Genomic DNA, 25,550 nt, shown 5'->3' on the forward strand with positions numbered 1-25,550 from the left:
AAGAAAGCGGGGACAACTGTACTTATATCAGACAAAATAGACTCTAAGCTAAAAAAGGACAAAGAAGGTCCGTATATAATTTAAAAGAAAAAGATCAATCAATCAGGAAGATATAACAATTTTAAATATTTATGCACCCAACATGTATTGTGTACCTAAATAGATAAGCAAATACTAACGGAACTCAAAGAAAAAATAAACATCAAAACATTAATAGTTGGGGACTTTAATACCCCACTCTTAACAATGACCAGGTCATCCAGATAGAATATCAATCAGGGAACAGAGGATGTGAACAACACTATAGATCAAATGGTCCTCACAGACACATATAGAACGTTCCTTCCAACAGCTGCATATTGCACATTTTTCTCAAGTGTACACAGAACATTTTCTGGGATAGGTCATAGGTTAGGCCACAAAAAAATCTCAACAAATTCAAGACAAGAGAAGTTATATCAAGTATCCTCACATAAGGCAATGTGGAATGAAACAAAAATCCATAACAGTAAGAAAGCTGGAACACATTCATCAAAAGGAACCAATATCTTAACTTCTAACACTATAGGTTAGTATTGTCCTCTTTTAACTTTATATAAATGGAATAAGTTTTTCTCCTTTGTTTATATTTTTCACTCAATCTTATGCTTATGTGTTTTACTTCACGTAGCAGTAGTTTGTTCATTTTCATTGCTATCTAGTATTGCATTATAAGAATAAATCACAACTTATTATCCTTTTTGCTGGTGATGAGCATTTTTGTTGTTTATAATATAGGCCTATTGCAGATAGTGCTAACATAAACATTCTTCTACATGCCTTTAGTGCAGCAGTCCCCAACCTTTATGGCACCAGGGACCGGTTTCATGGTAGACAATTTTTCCACAGACGGGGGTGGGGGATGGTTCAGGAGATAATGCGAGCAATGGGGAGCAGCAGATGAAGCTTTGGTCGCTCACCCGCCGCTCACCTCCTGCTGTGTGGCCCAGTTCCTAACAGGCCACGGACCACTACCGGTCCACGGCCCGGGGGTTAGGGACCCCTGCTTTACTGTATCTGTGATAGCATTTCTACTGGGGACATATCTAAGGGTGGAATTGCTCCATCATAGTGTCTGCTTATATTCACTTGTCATAGTCACTGCCAAATAGTAGGTTACACCAGGCTATACATGTCTATCAATGTTTGAGAACTGCAGTTGCTCCAGCTTTTTATACTGTGTCAGTCTTTTTGACTTTAGCCATTCTTGTTTGTGTGTAATGCTATTCATAGTGGTTTTACTTTGTGTTGCTGTAATGAATAAAGTTGAGCATTCTTTTTTATCTATTGGCCATTTCAATCGTATTTTGCAAGGTATAAAGTGTTCAAACTTCTTGACCCTTTTTCTCTATAGGGCTTTTTTTAATATTAATTCATAGAAATTCTTCATATATTCTAGATATGGATCCTTTCCAAATTATCTATCTACCTACCTACCTATCCATCTATCATCTGTCTATCCACCTACACACACACACACACACACACACACAGAAACACACAAACACACACACCACGTAGAGATCTCCTAAGCAGTGGTGTCTTTTGATAAAAATAAGTTATGAATTTTATTATAAATACATTTAACAATCTTGATTTTTATGATTAGTCCTTTATATGTCCTGTTTGAGAAATCTTTCTTATCCTAAGATAATGAAGATACTCTCCTTATGTTATATCTAGAAGCTTTTTGTTATCATCTAAAAGCTTTATTGTATAATCAGCAACATTTAGATCTACAGTCTACCTAGAATTGATTAAGTATCAATGTATTTTTCCAAAAAATATAAATTTACCCAGAATCATTTTTTTCAGAATCATTTATTTAATAGAACTGTTTTTCCTACTTCTTTGCAGTGTAGCTTTTCTCAAAAATCAAGTCTCTATATACATGTAGGATTCTGTTCCATTCGTCTATTTATCTCTACAAATTGTATATCGTTGTAACTTCATAATGTCTTACTGTCTAATACTGTATTTCCCCAGCTTTGTTCTTTATAAGTATTATCTTGGCTATACTTGGTCCTTTATATTTCCATACAAATTTTATAATTTGTTTATAAATATCCTCCACACCTCACCCCCCATTCCCCCCAAAAAAAAACCTGCTGGAATTTTGATTCGGATTGCCTTGAACCTATAGATCAATTTCAGGAAAATTAACAACTTTACATTATTGACTCCTCCAGTTTATGAATGTGGCACTTCCTTTATTAACTTAAGTCTTCCATAATTCCTCTTACATGCATGGAGAAATCCTACATATCTTCCTTAGATTTATTTCTAACTATTAGGTGGTTTTTAAATAGTATATTTAAAATACTATTTTCTAACTGTTTGTTACAGATATATAGAAATTAATTTATTTATGTAGGCTGAACTAGTATCCACCAAACTTACTAAATTCATTTACTACTAACTGTAATAATCTGTATTTTAGATATAATTTCAGATTTTCTATGTAAACAATCAAATTGTCCTTGAATAATGATAATTTACTCCTTCTATTACCTTATTGAATTGGTTAGAACAGTCAATAAAATATTGAAGAAAAGTGGTAAGAGAAGATATCCTTTGCTTGTGGAAGAAATCTTTCAACATTTCATTGTTGTGTATGATCTTTACTATAAAACTCTTGCACAGATTAAGGAAGTTCTCTTTCTTAGCTAGTTTGCTACGGACTTTTTATCAGAATGATGTTGAATTTGTCATATTTTCCTCCATTATTCTGATAATGTGGTAAACTGGTTGATTTTAGAATATTAAACTTCATATTTTCTTTATCCATTCATCTATTGATGGACATTAATGGATGTTGTTTTCACACTGTGGCTTTTGTAAATAATACTATAATGAACATGGGGGTACATATCTCTCTCTGACAACCTGATTTTAATTATTTTGGATAAATACCCAGAAGTGGGATTGCTGGATCATATGGTAATATATTTTAATTATTTTAGGAAACTCCGAGCTATTTTCAATGGTAGTTGCACCACATTGCCATATATGACAACATGGATGAACTTTGAAAATATTATGCTAAGTGAAATAAACCAATCACAGAAGGACAAATGCTGCATGATTCCATTTATATGAAGTGTCTAAAACAGTCAGATTCATAGAAGTGTAAAGTAAGATGGTTAATTGCCAGGGGCTGAGGAAAGGGAAAAATGGGGAGTTACTGCTCAATGGGTACAAAGTTTCAGTTATGAAAGAATAAGTTCTTGAGCCTCACGTGCTGCTTTTGATTCAACTTCTTAGCCTCGCATCCTTGACTTTCAGTGAATTTGTCACATACCTCAAGGGAAAGTCTTACCTCAGTATATTTTTTTTTCTCCCCAGGATCTTGGCCACTTGAGTCCCGGCTGCCTACATAGCATTCTGATAGCTTATATAGATTTTTTTAAAGTTTATCCAGCCCTTCTAGTTGTTTTCAGAGGAAGGTTTGTCTAATCTATCATAGCTAGAAATGGAAGTAGCTGTTCAGTTTCTAATACATGATTTACAGTTTCAGTCTATTTGGATTACTGGGCATGCCGCAACTAAATTTTTCAGGCTTTCAGGGTCTGACTTTTGTCTGGATTCTTACATAATGACTACTTCTAAAACTTAATCTCACACCCTGAACAATTTTTGATTATTTACTGGTCTTCTATAGCTTGTAAGTGTTCATTTGTAAACCATATCTGATAGATGTGAGAAGTTAACAATAGACTTGGTTTCAGTGGGTGTCATGGGGATAATTTGTCAAGGAAGAACAAGTTGCCTCAAAGTGAAATGTGAAGAGAGTTCATTCTGTGTTTATGTACAGATATCAAGGTCTCTTGAGCATCTTCTAATAGCTCTTTACCTTGTCAGTAGAGAGACTCTTAATAACTTTGCCAGTGTATTCTAACACTACAAAGATGGCCATTTATCAGAAGATGAATGCAATGGTTTAAGACAATTCTTTGTTTATAGTCTCAGAAAGGAAAAAAAAGAAAATAATTCGAAGGTGTGTGTGTGTGTGTGTAACAGAAATTAAAATAACTCTTCTCTCTGCAGTTTCATGGACAAAGTCAGATAAGTTTGGACACAGATTTGGATCAAAGACCACACTGATAGGTTGCACTGGTTCAGTTTTGGTTTCTAGATTTAGGCAGACTGAGTTTGAATCCTGTTTAACTCAGGGTTATTTCCTACTTTTCAAGCTGAAGATTCCTAAAGTGAAATGTGAAAATGTTAAAAAAATATATATATATAGATAAATAGATATATGTGGATATAAATATATATACACATATATATAGGCAGAGAGTAAGCGTGTGTATGTGTGTGTATATATGTATATACACACACAGTGCCTAGAACAATGCCTGGCAGACAGCAAACCCTAAATACATGATCACTGTTATCACTCTTAAGTTTTCATTTGCCTGACTCTAATGTGGGTAGGGAATGCCAGTTTTTCTTCTCTTTATTGCTCATATGCAGTACTCTGTAGGGAAATTGGCATGTACAGTGTCAGCCACTAGATTTGGCTAAATGAAAGAACAGTATCAAATACTGGAGGACATTGAGGAAAGTACAAGAAAAACATAATAGATTTGAAATTATGAACTCCCTGGTGACCTGTTATAAAGGGTAAGGGAAGAAAACAGATTGGACACTGGGAGTTATATTCACTAACATCATCATAAAGTCTGCCTTACTGCATGGAATTTAATAGAATAAATAAATTATTGATTATAATAAATAATAAATAATTATTGACTGTTTGGCTGAACATTGTGCTCAGTTTAACAGCATAAAAGAAGAAATCAGCGCAATTCAGCAGGAAGGAGTTTGCAGACTGAAAACTAGAAGGTTATCCTAAGTAAGGAAGCTTCCAGAGAAAACATAAAAAAGGTTACGTAAAGCGGTGGATACAATAGCTTACCATAACATGCTTTCTCTATTTAACTGAATCATTTCGCTCACTATATTGCACACTTTACACAATTGCCACAATTTCTGCATTTCCCCAAATGGCTATAATATGACAAGAGAAACAGTAGATTGTGTAATTCTCAAAATAATCTATTTACAATGATTTTTCTCAGCTTCTTTCTCTGTGAAGGATGTGTTTGGTAAGGAAGCATCCCTGGAGGGACAAGACTTTTAAACCAGAGGGGAAAATGACTACCTCAATTTAAGGCCTAAATTGAGACAGGATGGACGTTCCAAGTATTCTAATATGTGTAATACTCTCTGTTATTTTCTGTGATCCCAAAGTCTTTGGAAGTTTGTCTGCTCTGACCAAACGCAGAATTAGGTCAGACCTCCTAAGATTATATCACTTCTCTTCTGATATTAACATGCTTTGGCCTTCCAAGTGAGGAAATGTAGAAAAGAGGTGGCGAGTGAGTAATAACTTTCTATTGCTGTGTAACAAATTACCACAAATTTGGCAACTTAAAACAATATTCGTTTATTATCTCATACTTTCTGGAGGTCAGGACTCCATGTATATAGCATAATTGGGTTCTCCACTCAGGGTTAAACAGGCTGAAATCAAGGTGTATTCCTTTCTGGAGGCTTTGTGGAAGAATCTGCTTCCAAGCTCATTCCAGTTTTGGTGGAATTCAGTTCCTTTTAGATGTAGGCCTGAGTCCCCATTTCCTTGCTGGTGTCACCCAGGGGCACACTCAGCTCCTCAAGGCCACCTGCACTCCTTATTGTACAGCTCGCTCCATCTTCAAAGCCAGCAATGGAGTGTCTCCTCCAGCTCTCTCATGCCAAATCCTTCTCATGTTTGAATCTCTCTTGTCAGGAAGAGGTGGTCACTTTTCAGGGACTCACCTGATTAGGTCAGACCCATTACGAATTATCTCCCTATTTCAAGGTCAGTTTTCTTGGGATCTTAATTATAGTTTCAAAATCCCTTCCCAGCAGCCCTGATCTAGATTAGCGTTTGATTGAAAAAGTAGGAGAAGGTGTGAATATATCAGAGCATGAGAATCTTGCCCATGTATTCCCAGCCCGACACGTTGCTCCCTGTCCTCCATCACATGCCTCTGAAATAAGATCCCCTTAACGAACATTTCTCACTGCTGTCGTCACTGTATGTCATTATTTTGGAGGCTCCATGAAGTATGGAAAGTACTGGAGTGTTGGAGCTAGAAAGATCTGGGTGAAATCCCCTCTATGCTAGCTGTGGGATTTTGAGTAGGCTATTTCATTCCTCACAGCCTCAGTTTCCTCAATGGTAAAAACTAGGGCTAATAATAATTATCTCTAAGGCCTGTAGAGAATCAGGAAAAAGCAATATAATGGAAATCACCTGACTTACACAAGACAGCAAACTTTAGATTCCTGACTTTTCTTCCTTCTTTTGAATGTTCTGATATAGCTCCTCCAATTCACACCTACTTATCCTCAGACATGGGAAAAATTAAGATTTACAAGCCCTGGAGATAAAGTGATTTTCAGTAAATAACCTAACAATTTTCTCAAAAATTCTACATTGTATTTCATTTTGGAATCAATTCATTAGTGTTGACTGGTGTACATTCATAAGAACTTTTATTTAAAAGCTCAATATCCTTCTTTGTTTTCACTATTTTTTTAGAGATTCTAAGACCTTCTACTCCCCCAGGGGAGGAAGAAAAAGGAATATTATATGAAGACAGCCAAGCAGTCAGTAGACAGACTCCCACTATTAGGAAAAAAAATCCCAAAATACCTGTCAGAATGCTACTGGTAAGAGATTTGGCAGGGTGATGATTATGATTACATGTGAGTAGAACAGCAGTTTCCATAATAAATGTGTGGGTTGTGAACAGATTTTGAAACAAAAAATGCTGGGATGCAGCCTAATGAATGTACTCATTAACCTTAATAGCATCAGGTAGAGAAGGGAGAGGACCATTTTGGAGGGGGGAATGAATTCAGCCTTTCAGAGTCAGTTTATAAGGCACATCAAACCGTGCTGCTTTCTCAATTAAAAATGAATATATGCAGTTGGGACTTCCCTGGTGGCGCAGTGGTTAAGAATCCTCTTGCCATTGCAGGGGACACGGGTTCGAGCCCTGGTCCGGGAAGATCCCAAATGCCACAGGGCAACTAAGCCCGTGCACCACAATTATTGAGCCCACGTGCCGCAACAAGAGAAGCCACCGTGATGAGTAGCCCGCGCATGGCAAAGAAGAGCAGCACCTGCTCGCCGCAATGAGAGAAAGCCTGCGCGCAGCAACAAAGACCCAACACAGCCCAAAAATAAATTAAAAAAAAAAAAAGAATATATGCAGTTATCAGAAAAGAATTCTCTAAAATTTGAAATTTGCCTTTTAAAGTCTAATTTTCTAATAAGTTATATTAAACATTTAAGTCCTTAGTATGTTCAAGGAATTATAATAAACATAAGGATGAGATGTCCAAAACATAAAATTTACAGTCAATTTAGGGAAAACAAATAAATGTACTTAATTTTAATATGATGACAAGTGCAAAACTAAAAGCATCAAAATGTTACCTCTATGAGAGCAGAAATCTTGTCTTCTTGTTCACCACTCTACTCCCACATAACTAACAAGTTATTAGTTATTAGTTACCCAATACTTGTTCAGTGAATAAGAAATAAATGTCACAGTATTTTGGAAGCAGAGAGGAAGGAACTATTACGCCCAGGGGAGCTTGAGAAAGGTTTTAATAAGTTGTATTCAAGTTCAGTCTGTCTGCTTGATAGATGAATTGGATTTTATCAAATCAGGAAAAACGTAAGCAGTTGAAGGGATGACTCTCTGTGCAGAGGGAACAGCATACTCAAAGGCTTGGAGGTATGAAAGTCTGATGTATTTGAGGAATGAGAATCAAGTGCAACATCTCCAGTACACAATATACGTGTGATAGTCTTAGCAGGACCAATACCATCACGCTAACTAAAGGTTTCAGTGATCAAGAATAATTGTATGTGCCTGGCATACCCACGTCCCCCGCCCCTACCTCCCCAATGCATAAACTCACACCTCCTGACACAAATTTAACGTCTGCTAACTGCTAGGAACAGTCATTCTGATGCCTACATTTTTGGTCTGGTATTGCTCCTTTTGAAGCAGACTGAGATGGTTTATTTACGTTGTTTGCCCCCGGCAGACGCCTCCCCAAGAACACTGCGGAGTTATGCTAAGTAATCATGTTGCCATTTGAGAGTTCAGCTAATGAAACCCGTACCCACTGTATGTGATTAGCGTTCCAAGTAAATAAACCAAGGGACTGTAAATGTAAGAACTAAGAGTGTGGAAACACCCAGGATACTAATTGAGGGGATGGGGGAATAATCTCAGGAAGGCAGGACAGGAATGTGATTTTCATAAGTGATGGTTCAGTGACTGGGAACCTAATGAATTGTACTGTTAAGGGGAAGACTTGAATAAAAAGAAAAGAGGATGTTCAGTCTGGAGGATAAATGAGGAAACTTCCAGTGGGCTGGAAGTCAGCAATGTGCATTCAGCCAGGTCATACCTAGTGGACTGCTGAGGACATGTGCTGGGACCTACCATGGTGTCTGTGCAGTTTGCCTGCACAGAATATGCATTCAAAATGCTTACTGTATTAATGCATTAGAATGAAAAGAACATGGAGACTGTTACAGAGGATCACGCGATGCAACTTTCTGTGCGACATAAATTTTTTTGTTTTCCATAGCAATAACTTAAAACGAGGACAGGAAGGAAAGAGTGTATTGTCTGCATTGTACAGATTTAGATTTTGATAAGAGAGACAAATTTTTAAATTACTGAGCATCTCTATTCTAACATTTGATAATTACTAAACCTTTTTTCTTCAGAATTTTCCAAGAATTTTTTATGCCCGTTACCATGTATCCTTAGGGGCTTCTACATTCCAGAAATATATTCTGACATTAAATCTACTGATTGTAAACCCTGCAGTAATCATATTATAACCATAACCATTGGTCTGCTTCAAATATCTATAAGTTAATACAAAAATAATAAAAATAATAATCCTAAAGTTAAAACGTTTATAAGGATATAATTGTATAGAGCATCAGATCTTTAGAGTTCTATAATTTTCATTATTTCTCTCTTTTTTTTTTTGAGTGCCAACAGCTATTGCTCAGCATACAAAACCCTAAACATAATAGAATAGGGTGGGTTAATATGGTACTGGACCACAGGTAAGAAAATTGTTAACTTGTATTTTTTTTTAAACACTCAAATTAATTTTATAGCTAGAGAACAAATAGAAATCCAGGAGAAGCAAAGTGCTAGAGAGCATATAAAGGGAAATCTGATCATTGTAGATCGCTACTTGTATTCATTTTCTTCCGTTTTCACCCCAAACCTATTTTCCTGTATTTTACAACCTAGGACATGGAGCTACAATGTCACTTACAATATCACTAATGTCTCCCATAAACCAACAACATCCTCCTTTACCCCCTATTCTCCACGTATCTAGTCCTAGGGACTCTGAGAATTCCTTACAAATAGGCTCTTCATTCCCACTCCTTTAATACAAACATCCATTAGATCCCTTAACCACTGTAACAACTTTTCTAACTTGATCCTCTAACACTCATCCACAACCTTTCTTCTCTGTCACTCGCACTGCTACCACGGTTCATCCAGTTCTCATCGTCTCTTCGTATCACTTCCCACTTTAAAAGCCACCACTGGCTCCCCTTCACCTGAATGATAAAACTCAAAACGTTTGGAATGGCCCAGAAGACCATTCATAATTGGTCTTCCTCAGCTTACTTTTCATTAGTCACTATCCGGTGCACTCTATATAGCTGCAATGCTTAATATTCACTATTCCCTGATTCACAAATACCTACTTGTTATCTAAAAAATAACATTTCAAAATACAGTTATCACTCCATTACCCATATTTTTCAAACTCAATTCAAATCTTACCTTTCTACGAAGAGTTGGTCAATTATTTACTGATCTTCTCTCTCGATGCGTCCATTTCATACCTATAACAATATTCGTTCGTATGTGGTCATTTATTTACATGTCTCTCCTCTCCCATTCCTCCACTAGACTGTGAACACCTGGAGTGTAGTGTCTAAAACCTAGTTAACATCGAGCTGATCTCCCTGTGCTATGTGGCTGCTTCCCACTAGCTATCTATTTTACGTTTGGTAGTGTATATAGGTGCTTTGTGACCACCTAGAGGGGTGGGATAGGGAGGGTGGGAGGGAGACGCAAGAGGGAAGAGATATGGGGATATATGTATATGTATAGCTGATTCCCTTTGTTATAAAGCAGAAACTAACACACCATTGTAAAGCAATTATACTCCAATAAAGATGTTAAAAAAAAATGGAAAGAAAAAAAAAAACCTAGTTAACATATGTTTTTCTAAGTTTAAGTACAATTTCAACACACAGTAAATGTGATAGATTGCATTTTCCTTCACAATATGCACTGATCCTCTCTGTGGGAAAAACTGTACACACCTGTCCCATTCAGATCAGGTTTGGCCGTATAACTCGCTTTGGTCCGTGAAATGTGAGCAGAAGTGACATGTGCCACTTCTGAGCAGAATACTTAACAACCACTGCATGGGTCCAGTACACTCTAGAACCACTGCATGAGTCCAAGACACTCTCTGTTTTTCCCTTCTGCAAGATAAGCCATGTCCCAGAAGGAATGTCTCAGAATGAAGGTGCAGAGTTATAGGCCATCTGCAGTGAACCTAAAGGCTGAGCAAGAAATAAACTTTTGTTCTAAACCACTGAGACACAGGAACTGTTTACTGCCACAGAATAATTTAGTCTAAGATAGGTAGGTATTTCATAAATGTTGAAGAAAAGAAGGAAAGTTATAGAGACACAGAAAATGAATTTTGGCTGGAGAATTCCAGAGTCAATTTTGTTTGAAACAAGAACCTTCTTTTGAAAAAAGATAAAAATTAAACTTTCATGAATTGCTAATTATGAGAAATAATGGAAATTGGGGGTTGAGAGGAGAAAGAGAAGAGGGTAGATGGTAGAGTAAGAGTATATATTTTAGTAATGCGATATTGGGAGGAAAATGAAAGTAAATTCTTGCTAGATAAGCATGTCCTTAAGATGTCTGCAGGCAAGATTTAAAGGAATCTGAGATTTCTACTGAGAAGGTATTTTGAGAATGGGTACGTATTTAAGATTTCTCTTTTAGTTATGTCAATCTAAGTAAGTTTAAATCTTTTTTTTCCTATTTCAAATGTCTAAAGTACTGTCTCTATAGCAAAAAAATTGCTTTAAAAATTAAAAAACTGGGGCTTCCCTGGTGGCGCAGTGGTTGAGAATCTGCCTGCCAATGCAGGGGACACGGGTTCGAGCCCTGGTCTGGGAAGATCCCACATGCCGCGGAGCAACTGGGCCTGTGAGCCACAACTACTGAGCCTGCGCGTCTGGAGCCTGTGCTCCGCAACAAGAGAGGCCGCGATAGTGAGAGGCCCGTGCACCGCGATGAAGAGTGGCCCCCGCTCGCCGCAACTAGAGAAAGCCCTCGCACAGAAACAAAGACCCAACACAGCCATAAGTAAATAAATAAATAAATAAAATTTTTTAAAAAATTAAAAAACTGGAAACCTGACCATAACAACATCCAAATATATATATATGTACATATATATATGTGTGTGTATACATATATATATATATATCCACTTAATTCTTGCTATTCACAGTAGGTATGTTCTATAAACAGGCACCAAACACTGAATTAGTGAATACTGACCATTACTCCTAGGGGAAATATAGGTTTAAATTGTCATGAGCCTCTAGTCACATTTTCATCAACTAGTCATTACATAACCTTGCTTTATGGTGTTCTGGTCTAAAGACACTTTATTTAATATTTAATATCTAATATTGTTGATGAATTAATTTGAATTCACAGAAAACAGCATTTTACTCATGCCTAAATGCAGCTGCCTTTTTTTTTTTTTTTTTTTACTTTTTAAGAGTATATGTATTATCAACCTACGTTTTAAAACAAATATTTATTTATTTAGCTGCACCAGGCCTTAGTTGCAGCACGCGGGATCTTCGTTCCCACATGTGGGATCTTAGTTGCGGCATGCTGGATCTTGTTCCCTGACCAGGGATCAAACCCGGGCCCCCTGCATTGGGAGCGCGGAGTCTTGACCGCTGGACCACCAGGGGCAGCTGGTTTTCTATATAAGGTATAGCACAGCCTTCTTGCACTTGGGAACTCTAAATAACGTATCAGTACGATACTTGGGGATATTTTAAACAGCAAAATCAATTTAAAAAAACACACAAAAATGCAAAAACTTGGCACTTAATAGACCATGAAAAGGACAACTTCTTTATAGTATCAAAGCTGAAACAAGAAAGCAGAGGTTTACCTTGTTCAGCCTCAGCCGGGTATATGCACATCAGAAGAATCAACTCTTTTGCCACTCTCTGTATATCTGAAAATGACCATAAAAGTGCCATGAGTATCAGTATGGGGGTTGCAAATAAATTTTAGCAAGTAGGTGAATTTACAAATACAGATTCTGCAAATAATGCGAAACGACTGTAAATCAAAGAATTGGAAAGAAAATAACGAAATGGATTATAAGGAGATGGGTAAAATGTCCATCAATGAGAAGAAATTGGATGGATGGATGGATGGATGGATGGATGGATGGATGGATGGAGAGACAGATAGATAGATTAGATAGATTAGATAGATAGATAGATAGATAGATAGATACTAAACCTAGAAACTTGACTGAAATGTGGGACATTTTCAGTTTCTTTCCTTATCTTCCTTCCCCCTTCTTCCTGATTTGGTAAAATATATGTCACCCAAAAGCATTAAAGTAGCACCAGAATCTTGATAGTCCACTCTAACAATGCAATGGAAAGCATCAGATAGTAGAAAGGTAAGCTCAAGTTTTCTTGGCTATTCACTTATGAATTTATTATTCCTTACTTAGACATACCCTATCATCTTAATGCAAATCTTAAAAGCACATTTTAATGAAAATGTTAATATTTAATAAGCTAAGGTCAATATAGCACCATCTAACTTAGCCAGTATAGATTGAACTTTCTTGAGACTTACACAGCAGATATTCCCCCGTAAGCTTAAATAGAATAACCATCTTTTGCCACACAGATACTGGAATTTTCTGTTTATATACGAACTCTTTTATGGTTTTTATTTTGCAGTTGAATGGAAATATCTGGAACAAAACTGTTTTAAAAATCACCACTCTAACCTATAGACTACTAAAAAACATCATCTTTTGCTAAATTAAATGTAGAGATTTATACATGGAAAAGAAAAAGCTAAAGAACATGATGAGAGATGAGTAAATTAACACACTACAGTCCTGACATTTTTTTTTTTTAATGGAAATATCACCTCCAAAAAAGTTTATCAAGACAGGCTTTTTACAATCCCCATTAAATTCAGTGAATGAATTGTGAAGGGTAAATTGGACCCATTATGATCTTACATTTCTTATGTAATATTCATAATCACAGCGTTACATAAGAGCGAGCTCGCATGAATAAAAGGAGCAATTTAAATTCCCACTTCCTTGGAGAACGGGGCTCTGCTTGACAAACAGGGTTTCCGGTCCCATTTGCAGCACGCCCCAGCATCTCCTCGAGTGCCAATGAGACCCACACTCTCCTATCAGTGATATAATAAACCCTCCAAAACAGAGCAAGAAAATGAAGCAAACAAGCCCACTTCATTTCAACTTGTCAGCTTTAAATAAAATCTGTGCAGCTGAGATGAGAAACTTCAGGGAAGATAATGTGTGAAGTAACCACCTTCAACATTGGGACAAAACGTATTGCATTAGTTATTTTTTTTTTTCCTGATTTGCCACAAAAGTTTTTGAAATTTCAACATAGATAATTTTCAATGAAATCTCTTCTTATCAAGGAGGACTTGGAGGAAGAAATGGTTTATTTTTTTCGTTTGTTTATTTTATTCTCCTCCTCCACCCACAGATGCCTTAGGAATATCTCAAGCCCCTATGATATCTTAATGAGTAATATATGAACTTTGGAACGACTCTCATTATCAATTTTTAAGTCAGAGCATAGTGAAGAAAGTACATGCTTTTTTTTACTTATTCTAATTAATTCCTTACATAATACCTTCCCTGGCACAGATTTATGCAAAATATTGGAGTATGCTCTCTGCCTCCCAAAAAAAAAAAAGTATAAAGGACAAAAATGCATTGGAAGGAAGAGTAAAAGAAATTTAAAAGAAATTAACATTCCAATAAATAGAAATATCTGAACATTGATGAAATAAACAATGATTGTTAATGTAAATCCTTTCATTCACACTTTCCCCAGTACCCACTCCCTTTCACCCAGCTAATCTCCAAAACCCTTCCTGCCTTGTGTTCAGGAGGCTCCATTCTGTTCTTCCCTTCAACTGTCTCCGTATCTTCTCTTCCCTCTTTGTTGTTACTTTTTTTTTTTTTTTTTGCATCGTTACATTTCCCTTGACTTTCTTTACTTCTCCTGAAAGAGCACTTGCACCTCTTCAAAGGAAGGATAGTACCACTGGGTCCCAGCAGATGCATAGCACAAGTTGTGCATATTCCAAATGACAGAGGGTGGGAAAAGTCAGAGACACTTTTTTCCTAAATGCCCCAAGGTGTGTCCAGATTTGATATAAACACCTTTTCTTGTCTTTTATTTCCAATGTTGTGTCTCATGTGTTTTGCAAATAAGCTTAGAATATTTTTCCTTATTCTGTTATACTCAGGAACTCTCTGATTTCAAACTCTTTTATTTTAAAATTCCTACACTACTTTGAGTGATCAGTGCATAGAATGATATTAATATTGAGGCGTATGATCCCTGTCACCATCTTTGATGGCCTATTGCTAAGAAGTTCTTTCAGTCACTCTAATGTAAAACATGACTTCATATGCGTTATTTTAAATGTGTTAGAGAAGAACCATGGGATAGGAAAGAGGAGTATGGAGTATAAGGACTTCAGTTTGAGGCTCTGATGAATCAATATTTAACAGAATGACCATAATCAGAAAGGTTTTCTTTTTTAACCTCTCTATCATCACATGTAAACATGGAAACAAGTGAATATCCTGTCATAGGATGGTTAAATTAACATTAGGTATATTTTAGAAATATTTTTCATTTTTACTTTATGATAATTATAATGATTATGATTAAGTAAAGGAAAAGAATGTATTTAAAGTTAACTTGACCTAGCTATTAAACGTTCAGTAAATAGTGTGAATGGTGATATTATGCAGCTTCCATGCATATACTATATTCTACAACCAGTAAAATTCTGCCAAAAGCATAAGGTTATTCTCTGCAGTTCAAGGTAAGTGAGACTGGTACCTTTCAGCATTCTTAGACCCAAAGTTTCCATTGTGTTTTGCACTTTTTATCCTAGCAAGTTGCTGCCTCTAGAATCACGTAGTATGGCCTGAGTGCCATTTAATGACTGTTTTCAAAATGACAGCAAGTAGAATAATTTTCTTAGAAGATGTCTGTTCTAAGCTGAGGGGTTTTTTGTTTCCCCACAGTGATGGCTGGGCTGACAGGTATGATGTGACAGATGGATATCAGCGAGAAGCTGTTGGTGGAATCACAATCAAGCTCCAATCTCCTGATGTCAAGTGGTTTGATGATTATTATCTGAAGCTCCGGCCGGAAACAAACCTCCGAAACCCCTGGTTTCAAGAATTCTGGCAGCATCGTTTTCAGTGCCGGCTGGAAGGGTTTGCACAGGAGAACAGCAAATACAACAAGACTTGCAATAGTAAGCAGATTTATTATTTCATTTAAAGTGGATATGGCTAAGGCTCCAATTTAAGTAAATTGTGTCATGGGGATAGTGGCCATAATCTGTTAGAGAGGAGGACTCTTACATAAAGTGGGTATTGCTTCTTAGAGTGGTAAGAAAAACATATGAGGGTAAATGTTCACTCTATTAAGATTTCAGACAATTTATTTATATTTATATCATTCAGGAAATTGGTACTGTGCTTAAATGATAATGTGAGCTCCAGAAAGAACTCTTCATGACATCTTTGAAGGCAAGAACTACATTCTGGTCATTTTGATTATCTTTAGCAGTTAGCACAGTGTAAGGTACATAGCAAGGGTTTCATGTAATATGTCTGAAGAATGAATGAGTGAATGTTGAAGGACAGAGCCAATTCCTACTTCCATCAATAAACTATAAAATAGTAGCAAGGATTTGCTATGTATAATTATGATGTTTCAGGAGACATAACCTAAGCAGAGCCATTCACTCAGTTATTCAACAAATACTTACAAGGATTCACAACGTGCCAAACATTGCTTTACTTGTAAGGGTATCAAGATGAGGAAAACTAGATCCTGCCCTCAAGGGGTTTAGTGTCTAGTTAGGGAGATCGTCATGCAAACAAAAATTGTAATTCAGTGTTGTAAGCAACATAATATGGGTTTTAAACAAAGGGTTTGGTTAGTTTTATTTGTAGCACATCCAAAGGGTATCTTGACTCTAAGAACCAGGTAGAGTCAATGCTGATTTGTAAGTCAAAGTGTAAAGGTTAAGGTTTGTTAAAACCAATAAGGGATTTGTTGAGACTGACATCCCACATTGTGTAACAAGTACCTCATATGCATTTGCCAAGGAGTAAAATGTTTTAGCTGGTGGTGTAATGTCTTTATCATCAAGATGCTGGAACAGAAGAGTGCACTGGGGCAGTGAGGTTGAAATGCTGGCCCACGAACTAATTCCAGTCCACAGAGAAGTGGGCTCACCAAAATGAGGAAAATAGGAACAATGTAGTGAATTTTTTATAATGCATTTCCTCCCTGAGTTCACATCCATACTATGTTTCTTCTATCAGTTCGTTCTTTTGTGAAAATGAATGAGGTAGTAAGTGGTGATTTGTAATTATCTTTAAATGTCAGTACAAGTAAAATGAGAACTTGGCAACCTTGTGTCAGTTCCTCATTCGGCAGTGGTGGAGGAGAGGGATGCTGGAGTGTGGCGTGGTACTGCCCAATGAAATCCAGAAATCATAGAAGCCTGGTGTGAGACTACATTTGCTTCTCTCTTGCTTTAGATACTGCTAACTCTTGTCCAAAATCTTCAAATGCTTTATCATTTCCTTTGTTTTTATTTTTTACTTTCATGAAAAAAATGTGTGTGAATACACAGGATTGTGACTTGTGTTTCACAATTTCAATGTTAATAGCCAATTTTATATTTTTCACAGTTCTACCCAGTTTCTGAAGGACACAAACTTCTTTCTTCTCTTGAGATTTGGGGAGTATGTGGTCTCTGAGTACCGATTCTATGATTGTGTAGAGATTACTCTATGGAGCTACACTGGAGGAGTTTTAGAGGGTCAGCAGTAGATCCAGTCTCCTCTCCAGTTTCTCTTTACTAAGGAGTTAGTGACAACCCCTAACCAGTGTGACTAAGTGAATTTTTCCAGTTGGTCTTCACCCTCTTTTGTACTAATGTTCTTCCTTCCCCACTCCTTTTTGTCTGAAATGTCTTCTCCTCGAAATAATTCTTTGTTTCTCTTACTTTTTTTTTTTTTTTCCTATTGGAGGTCTTATTGAGATATAGTCTTGAAAAACTCATTGACTGATTTCCATAGAAACATTATTTCTATGGAAATTGTTCTATAAAATTCTCCATTTGAACTTGTTGCTATAGCTCTCTGTCTTTCACATGAGCACCCTGATGCGACTTCTCTGCACAGGATCTGTTCCTTACTCTAGTTCTGGAAAGCATTCTTTAGTCCCGCCCCCTTGGAATCTTATCTGTCAACAGATGTCATTTTGTATATAAAAATGAACAGTTATATGTAATACCTCTGTTATTCTTCTCAATGAGGGAAATACTATTATTATCCTTACTTTAAAATAACAAAACTAAGATTTGGAGAGACAAAACAACTTGCTCAGGAAAACATTAGAACTTAGAATTGAGCTCAGATTTGTCTAAAGTTTAACCAATATGCTATTCTAAAGAGAGAGAATATTATAGTTTTAAAAATCACTATCAAATTTGCATTCTATAATAGTTAACATATAGGTCCTCTAACATATAGAAAAGAAAAATAAATCTTAAAATTATTTGGGTACAACTATGGAATGCGATAATAGATACCCTGATATTCCGTACTCTCTACTTTTGACCATATTTCCTTATTTACTCAAATGTCCTTTCAGCATCCCAGTCCATATCTTCAAAAAGACCCCAGGTAGTTTATTCTTATCTGTAACACTACTGAATATGAGTAGTGTTTTCCTAAATATAATGTACTTTCATCAAGCAGTGTGCATAAGACAACCATTTCTGAGCTGGAGTGGTAAGCTGGAGCTTATAATTCATGGATGGCAGGCAAGAAATCTTCACCTTATTCACTGTCTACAGTACCTAAAACCTAATAGATAGTTCAGTAAGTAAAATGGCTTGACACAAAGAGTGGAAATACCCATAGCCGAATTACTGCTTATTTTTCTTAGAAGCTTCTTGAAAGGCAAAGTATAAAAGCTAGGAGAGGTATCTGAATCTGGTAGTCCAGAATTAGCAGTAGCCTTATACAGAATGAGGTATAGAAAAGCTCTGAGTAACCAGAAAGTTAAAGGAAAACACTTAATATTGAATAAGTAACAGAGCCATCTTGGAAACGGACCAACTCCTAGAAATTAATTCCGAATAGATTAGAGCTAAGTGATTATAGGTGATTCACTTTGTTGTACAGCAGAAACTAACACAACATTGTAAAGCAACTATACTGTAATAAAAAAAAAAATTTGTAGATTTTTTGATGATGGTTATTCTGACTGGTGTGAGGTGATATCTCATTGTAGTTTTGATTTGCATTTCTCTAATGACTGATGTTGAGCATCCTTTCATGCGTTTGTTGGCAATCTGTATATCTTCTTTGGAGAAATGTCTATTTAGGTCTTCTGCCCATTTTTGGATTGGGTTGTTTGTTTTTTTAATATTGAGCTGCATGAGCTGCTTGTAAATTTTGGAGATTAATCCTTTTTCAGTTTCTTCATTTGCAAATATTTTCTCCCATTCTGAGGGCTGTCTTTTCATCTTGTTTATGGTTTCCTTGCTGTGCAAAAGCTTTTAAGTTTCATTAGGTCCCATTTGTTTATTTTTGTTTTTATTTCCATTTCTCTAGGAGGTGGGTCAAAAAGGATCTTGCTGTGATTTATGTCAAAGAGTGTTCTACCTATGTTTTCCTCTAAGAGTTTTACAGTGTCTGGCCTTACATTTAGGTCTTTAATCCATTTTGAGTTTATTTTTGTGTATGGTGTTAGGGAATGTTCTAATTTCATTCTTTTACATGTAGCAGTCCAGTTTTCCCAGCACCATTTATTGAAGAGGCTGTCTTTTCTCCATTGTATATTCTTGCCTCCTTTATCAAAAATAATGTGACCATATGTGCGTGGGTTTATCTCTGGGCTTTCTATCCTGTTCCATTGATCTGTATTTCTGTTTTTGTGCCAGTACCATACTGTCTTGATTACTGTGCAATAAATGCTGGAGAGGGTGTGGAGAAAAGGGAACCCTCTTGCACTGTTGGTGGGAATGTAAATTGATATAGCCACTATGGAGAACAGTATGGCGGTTCCTTAAAAAACTAAAAATAGAACTACCATACGACCCAGCAACCCCACTACTGGGCATATACCCTGAGAAAACCATAATTCAAAAAGAGTCATGTACCACAATGTTCATTGCAGCTCTATTTACAATAGCCAGGACATGGAAGCAACCTAAGTGTCCATCAACAGATGAATGGATAAAGAAGATGTGGCACATATATACAATGGAATATTACTCAGCCATAAAAAGAAATGAAATTGAGTTATTTGTAGTGAGGTGGATGGACCTAGAGTCTGTCATACAGAGTGAAGTAAGTCAGAAAGAGAAAAAAAAAATACCGTATGCTAACACATATATATGGAATTTAAGGAAAAAAAAATGGTCATGAAGAACCTAGGGGCAGGACGGAAATAAAGACACAGACCTACTAGAGAATGGACTTGAGGACACGGGGAGGGGAAGGGTGAGCTGGGACAAAGTGAGAGAGTGGCATGGACATATATACACTACCAAATGTAAAACCGATAGCTAGTGGGAAGCAGCCGCATAGCACAGGGAGATCGGCTTGGTGCTTTGTGACCACCTAGAGGGGTGGGATAGGGAGGGTGGGACGGAGGGAGATGCAAGAGGGAAGAGATATGGGGATATATGTATATGTATAGCTGATTCACTTTGTTATAAAGCAGAAACTAACATACCATTGTAAAGCAATTATACTCCAATGAAGATGTTAAAAATAATAATAATATGAACAAAACACTTGGAAGACAAGTGCTTAGGTACAACCCACAAAATAAAATCAGTTATTTGTGAAATATTGCCATGCATCTACACACGTCTTAAATAAATCTATTTTGTATTCTGCAATAAAGTCTTTTTAATTTTGTTTAAAAAAAAAATCTGGATGGAAAACCAATGTGACTAATAACAGCACAGTGTTAATGGCAAAACCACTAATACTACCTTAGTATAATTTTCCAAGTACAGTTTATTTTTCTTTAGACTAATGATTTATTGTAACACCTGGACAGCAGTCTTTCATATAGCCTCTTCCAATTTCTCACTAAAGTACTGATGAATACATCAATAACAAAAACAATAATCTTAACTAAGAACGTCAGCCATCAGAATGCCAGTGCCTGGAGGACTTCCACTAAATAGCTATAACTCCTGTGAAATCAGTTGTTGGTGCAAATGGCCAACTATTGAGAAAAAATGTTGGTGGAGCCTCATGTCACAATGTTTATACATGTGAATACACACACACTCGTATACATACACACACACTCTGATGAGTAAAACAGTTAAGTGTGAAAAAGAAAACTAGAGACAAAAGAAGCTACTGTAGGGGGATGAGGAAGGTTATACTCAGAAAACAAATGATAAAGCATATGAGATTGGGAATATTTGGTGGTTTTAATTAAATAAAAATTTTAAAGTCCTTGTGTTAAAAAGGAAAAAAAGGCCAATATGACAGTCTAAATATTGATTTTCTTACAAGAAAGACTCATCCAACTTTAAAATATAAATATTAAAAAACAGATAAATGTACAATGGATATATTGTGCTTTGTAGAACAATTAGAAATGAGTAATAAACATAAGAAAAAATTCACTCCCACTGTTAATCATAAAAATACAAATCTTCTTTTTTATCTTTCTATATTTTTGAAACATTCTAAAATTAGGAAAAAGTTATTTCTTATCCAAAAAACAAAAGAAAAAATAACATTTTCAAATGATCATTTTAGGATGCTTTCCCCATCCCCCACACACACATTTTTAAGGAAGGCACTTGCCTTTATGTGTGTGTGGTGTGTGTGTGGTATGTTGTAGAATAATGTATATATAATGTACATAAAGCACACAAATCTTTAGTGAATTTAACCTTTATACATTTTTACATATATATATATACATCTCTGTAACTACCATCCAAAGCAACAATATCAGAATGTTCTCTCACACCCCATCCCAATCAATATCATGCTCCATTAACATAAATTTTTTCAATGCCCATCAGTTTTGCCTACCCTGTACATCATATAAATGGAATCTTACAGTATTTGCTTTTTGTGTCTGGCCTTTTCCCCTCAAAATAGTGTTGTGGGATTCATCCCCATTGTTATGTGTATCAGTAGTTTATTCTTTATTGTTGTGTAGTGTTCCTTTGTATGAATACACCAGAATTTATCTATCAGTTCTCCTATAGATGGAAATTTGGATTATTCACAGTTTTAAGTATTATAAATAAAGCTTTTATGAACACTCTTGTACCTATCATCTGGCAAACACATATCCTAATTCCTGTTAGATGTGTACCTGGTAATGGAATTGCGAGGTCATAAGCTAAGCATATATTTAGCTTTCATAGGTATTGCCAAGCAGTTTTCCTAACTAACTGAACTAACAAACTTCCACTGAAATGCATGAGAGTTCAAGTTGCTGTGCACCCTTGACAACAGCTGGTATTATCTTTTTTACTTTAAACATTCTGTCAGTGTTGGGTTATCATATTGTGATTTTGATTGGCTTTTCCATCATACATTATGAAGCTAAGTTCCTTTTCAAATGCTTATTGGAAATTTGGGCATCCTCTTTCGTAAAGTATCTGTTCCAGTCTTTAGCACATTTGATTACTTTTTAATATCTATTTTAAGAGTTCCTCATATACTATGGATATGAGTTTTTTATTAGATATATGTATCATGAAAATCACCCAATTGGGAGTGTAGCTTATTACTATTTCCTATTTCTCTCATTTGCTACTTGTTTTTTTTGCTACTTGTTATTTGTCCAATTTATTCTTTATTTTTGAAATATCTATCTATCTATTTATCTATTTGGCTGCGCCAGGTCTTTAGCTGCGGCACGCGGGATCTTCGTTGCTGCATGCAGAATCTTCACTGCGGCATGCAGGATCTTTTAGTTGCAGCATGCGGAATCTAGTTCCCTGACCAGGGATCCAACCCAGGTCCCCTGCATTGCAAGCGTGGAGTGTTAACCACTGGACCACCAGGGAAATCCCTATTCTTTAATTTTTTAATTCTTCCTTCCTGTTGTCTTCTTCTGGATTAATCAATATTTTTTATTATCCTATGTTGTCACCTCTATGAACATTTTTGTTTCATCTCAGTATAATCCATTTAGAGTTTTCAATAAAAATTCCTAAATGAATCCTTAATTTAATACAAACTATTTTAAGTTGGCTCTTGTTTATATTCAAGAATCTTACAAATATTTAAGTCTATTTATCCCCTTTCACTGTTTTTTGCTATTGCCATGTAATTTACTTTTATATGTACTATATATACTACTTTGTTATGATTTATTTGATTGTTATAATTGTTGCTCTGAATGGTCAATAGTCTTATATTTACCCACGCTAGTGTTCTTCATTCCTTCTGCTACTTCCTTGCTTTCATCTCTGATTCTTTCAAGCTGAAGAATCTCCTTTAGTGTTTCTTATAATGTAGGCTACTGCCAACAAATTATATCAGCTTTTTTTCTCAGAATATTTTTATTTTCCCTTTATTTATTTTTTCAGTTTTATTGAGATATAATTGACATACAGCACTGCATAAGTTTAAGGTGTACAACATAATGATTTGAATATCATACATCATGAAATGGTTACCGCAATAGCTTAGCGAACATCCATCAGGTCACACAGATACAACATTAAAGAAATAGAAAAAAAATTTTTTTCTTTGTGATGAGAACTCTTAGGATTTACTCTCTCGGCAACTTTCATTTATAATGTACAGCAGTGTTAATTATATTTATCATGTTGTACATTACATCCCTAGTACTTATTTATCTTACAACTGGAAGTTTGTACCTTTTGACCACGTTCATCTTAACCCCTCTCCTCCCTCCTCCCACCTCTGGTAGCCACAAATATGATCTCTTTTTCTATGAGTTTGTTTGTTTTGAAGCGTAAGTGACCTATAACACTATGTTAGTTCCTGGCACATAACATAGTGATTTGATATTTCTATACATTTTGAAATGTATTGTTTTTGAAGGATATATTTACTGAGTATAGCATTCTATATTGGCAGGTTTTCTTTTGTTTTGTTTTGTTTTTTAAGTTTTGTAGAGTTTATTATGATGAGCTTTATAATTTATTTATTTATTTTTTGGCTGTGTCGGGTCTTAGTTGTGGCACGCGGGATCTTTTGTTGTGGCACGCAGGCTGTTCGTTGCAGTGTGTGGGCTTCTCTCTAGTTGTGGCACACATGCTCCAGAGCATGCACGCTCCAGAGCACATGGTTGTGGTCTGTGGGCTTAGTTGCCCCGCGGCATGTGGGATCTTAGTTCCCTGACCAGGGATCAAACTGGCGTCCCCTGCATTGCAAGACGGATTCTCAACCACTGGACCACCAGGGAAGTCCCTGGCAGGTTTTCTTTTGTTTAGTTTTTTTCTCAGTTTTTTTTTCCTTTAAAAACAACATTCCATTTGTTTTCCTGAAATCCATGATTTCATTGAGAAGTTAGCTGTAATTCTTAATGTTGTCCCACTGTTGGCAATATGTCTTTTTTTTCCTAGGCTTTTAAGATAGCTTTTTTTTTTAAAGTTTTTGTTGACAATGATGAAAGTAGGTGTGATTTCCACTGCATATTTCTTTTATAGGGTTTCCAGAGCTTCTTAAAACTGTGGATTAAAGACTTGGATCTGTGTTGAAAAATTTCCAGACGTTATTTCCCGAAACAGCCCTTCTGCCACATTTCTCTCTCTGCTCCTTCCGGTACCCAGTTACACCTGTGTTACATCATTTGACTATGTCTCACATGTGATGTTTTCTCTAGGCTCACTTTCTTTCTTTCTTTTCTTTTCTTGCTTTTTCTTTCTTTCTTTTCTTTCTTTCCTTCTTTCATATCTCTCTTTCTCTCTGTGCTTCAGTTTGACTTTTTTCTACTATTCTTTCTTCAATCTCACTAATTGTATCTTCTCCTATGTCCAATCTGTTGTTAACCATAATAAAAAGTTCTTAATTTCAGATATGGCATTTTACAATCCTAGAATGCCTATTTAATTCTTTTTATAGTTTCCAATTTTCTGTTGAAGTTCTCCTTCTCATCCATTTATTCAACACTTCACTTGCTTGAAAATATTGATTATAGTTATTTTAAGGTCCTTTTTTTCAAATTCTAACACCCAAGATCTTCCATCAGTCTACTTCTATTGACTTATTTTTCTTAGTTACTAGTCACATTTTATGCTTCTTGACACATATGCAATATGTTTTCTTTTATGCCAGACATTGAGTATAAAGTAACCATAAGGACTGAATTTTATATTTTTTCCCCCAGTGATGGTTTGCCTTTTCCAGATTCAAAGCAAATGAGATGGGGTAGGTTGCAGCAGAAGGCGGAAGCAGTCAATCTCTGGTTAAGAATATCTTTACAGGACAATTGGCATGGAATTTTAATTGAGAGTCTTGGCTAGTATATCCCCTGCCCTGGATTACTGACTCAATCAGATTTTTACATTTTTGAGTTTCGCCCTCTAGCCTCTTGCACCATACTGTTTCTAAATTGGGCATGAGAAAAAAAACTAATTGACTAATCGAAGTTTGAGCAGTTTTCATTCCTCAAGTGGTGCTTTTCTGCCAAATATTACAAAACAATGGGAGACTTCAGTCTTCTTCAAAATCATGAGCCTCTCATGAAGCTTCCAGAATCAGGAAGTGAAGCATGAGGCCAAATGGCTGTCATACATTTACGGCTCCTGGAGTTTACAAACTGACATACCAGATCATTTCAATATCCAAACGTTTTTCCGGTTTCTCTTTTTTCCAGCAGTGTCATATACTAGGTGAAATTACATCTCCCCCTCCCCCAGCCCCAATTCATACCCTTTCCTAGAACCTCAGAATGTGACTTCATTTAGAAATAGTGTCATTGCAGATGTAATTATTTAAGATGAGGA

General features: G+C 36.0%; 1 protein-coding gene across 5 annotated transcripts in view; it reads left to right on the forward strand.

Moving 5' to 3' along the window:
- GRM5 (glutamate metabotropic receptor 5) overlaps positions 1-25,550 on the forward strand; it is a 517,742-nt gene that overhangs the window by 361,680 nt on the left and 130,512 nt on the right. For all 5 annotated transcript variants that reach the window (XM_068555171.1, XM_068555174.1, XM_068555176.1 and 2 more), the window contains exon 3: positions 15,565-15,800. In XM_068555171.1, coding sequence (XP_068411272.1) covers positions 15,565-15,800 — 236 coding nt within the window. The remainder of the gene's footprint in view (positions 1-15,564; positions 15,801-25,550) is intronic.

This window comes from Eschrichtius robustus, chromosome 11, assembly GCF_028021215.1.
Source record: "Eschrichtius robustus isolate mEscRob2 chromosome 11, mEscRob2.pri, whole genome shotgun sequence".
In the NCBI taxonomy this organism is placed as follows: Eukaryota; Metazoa; Chordata; class Mammalia; order Artiodactyla; family Eschrichtiidae; genus Eschrichtius; species Eschrichtius robustus.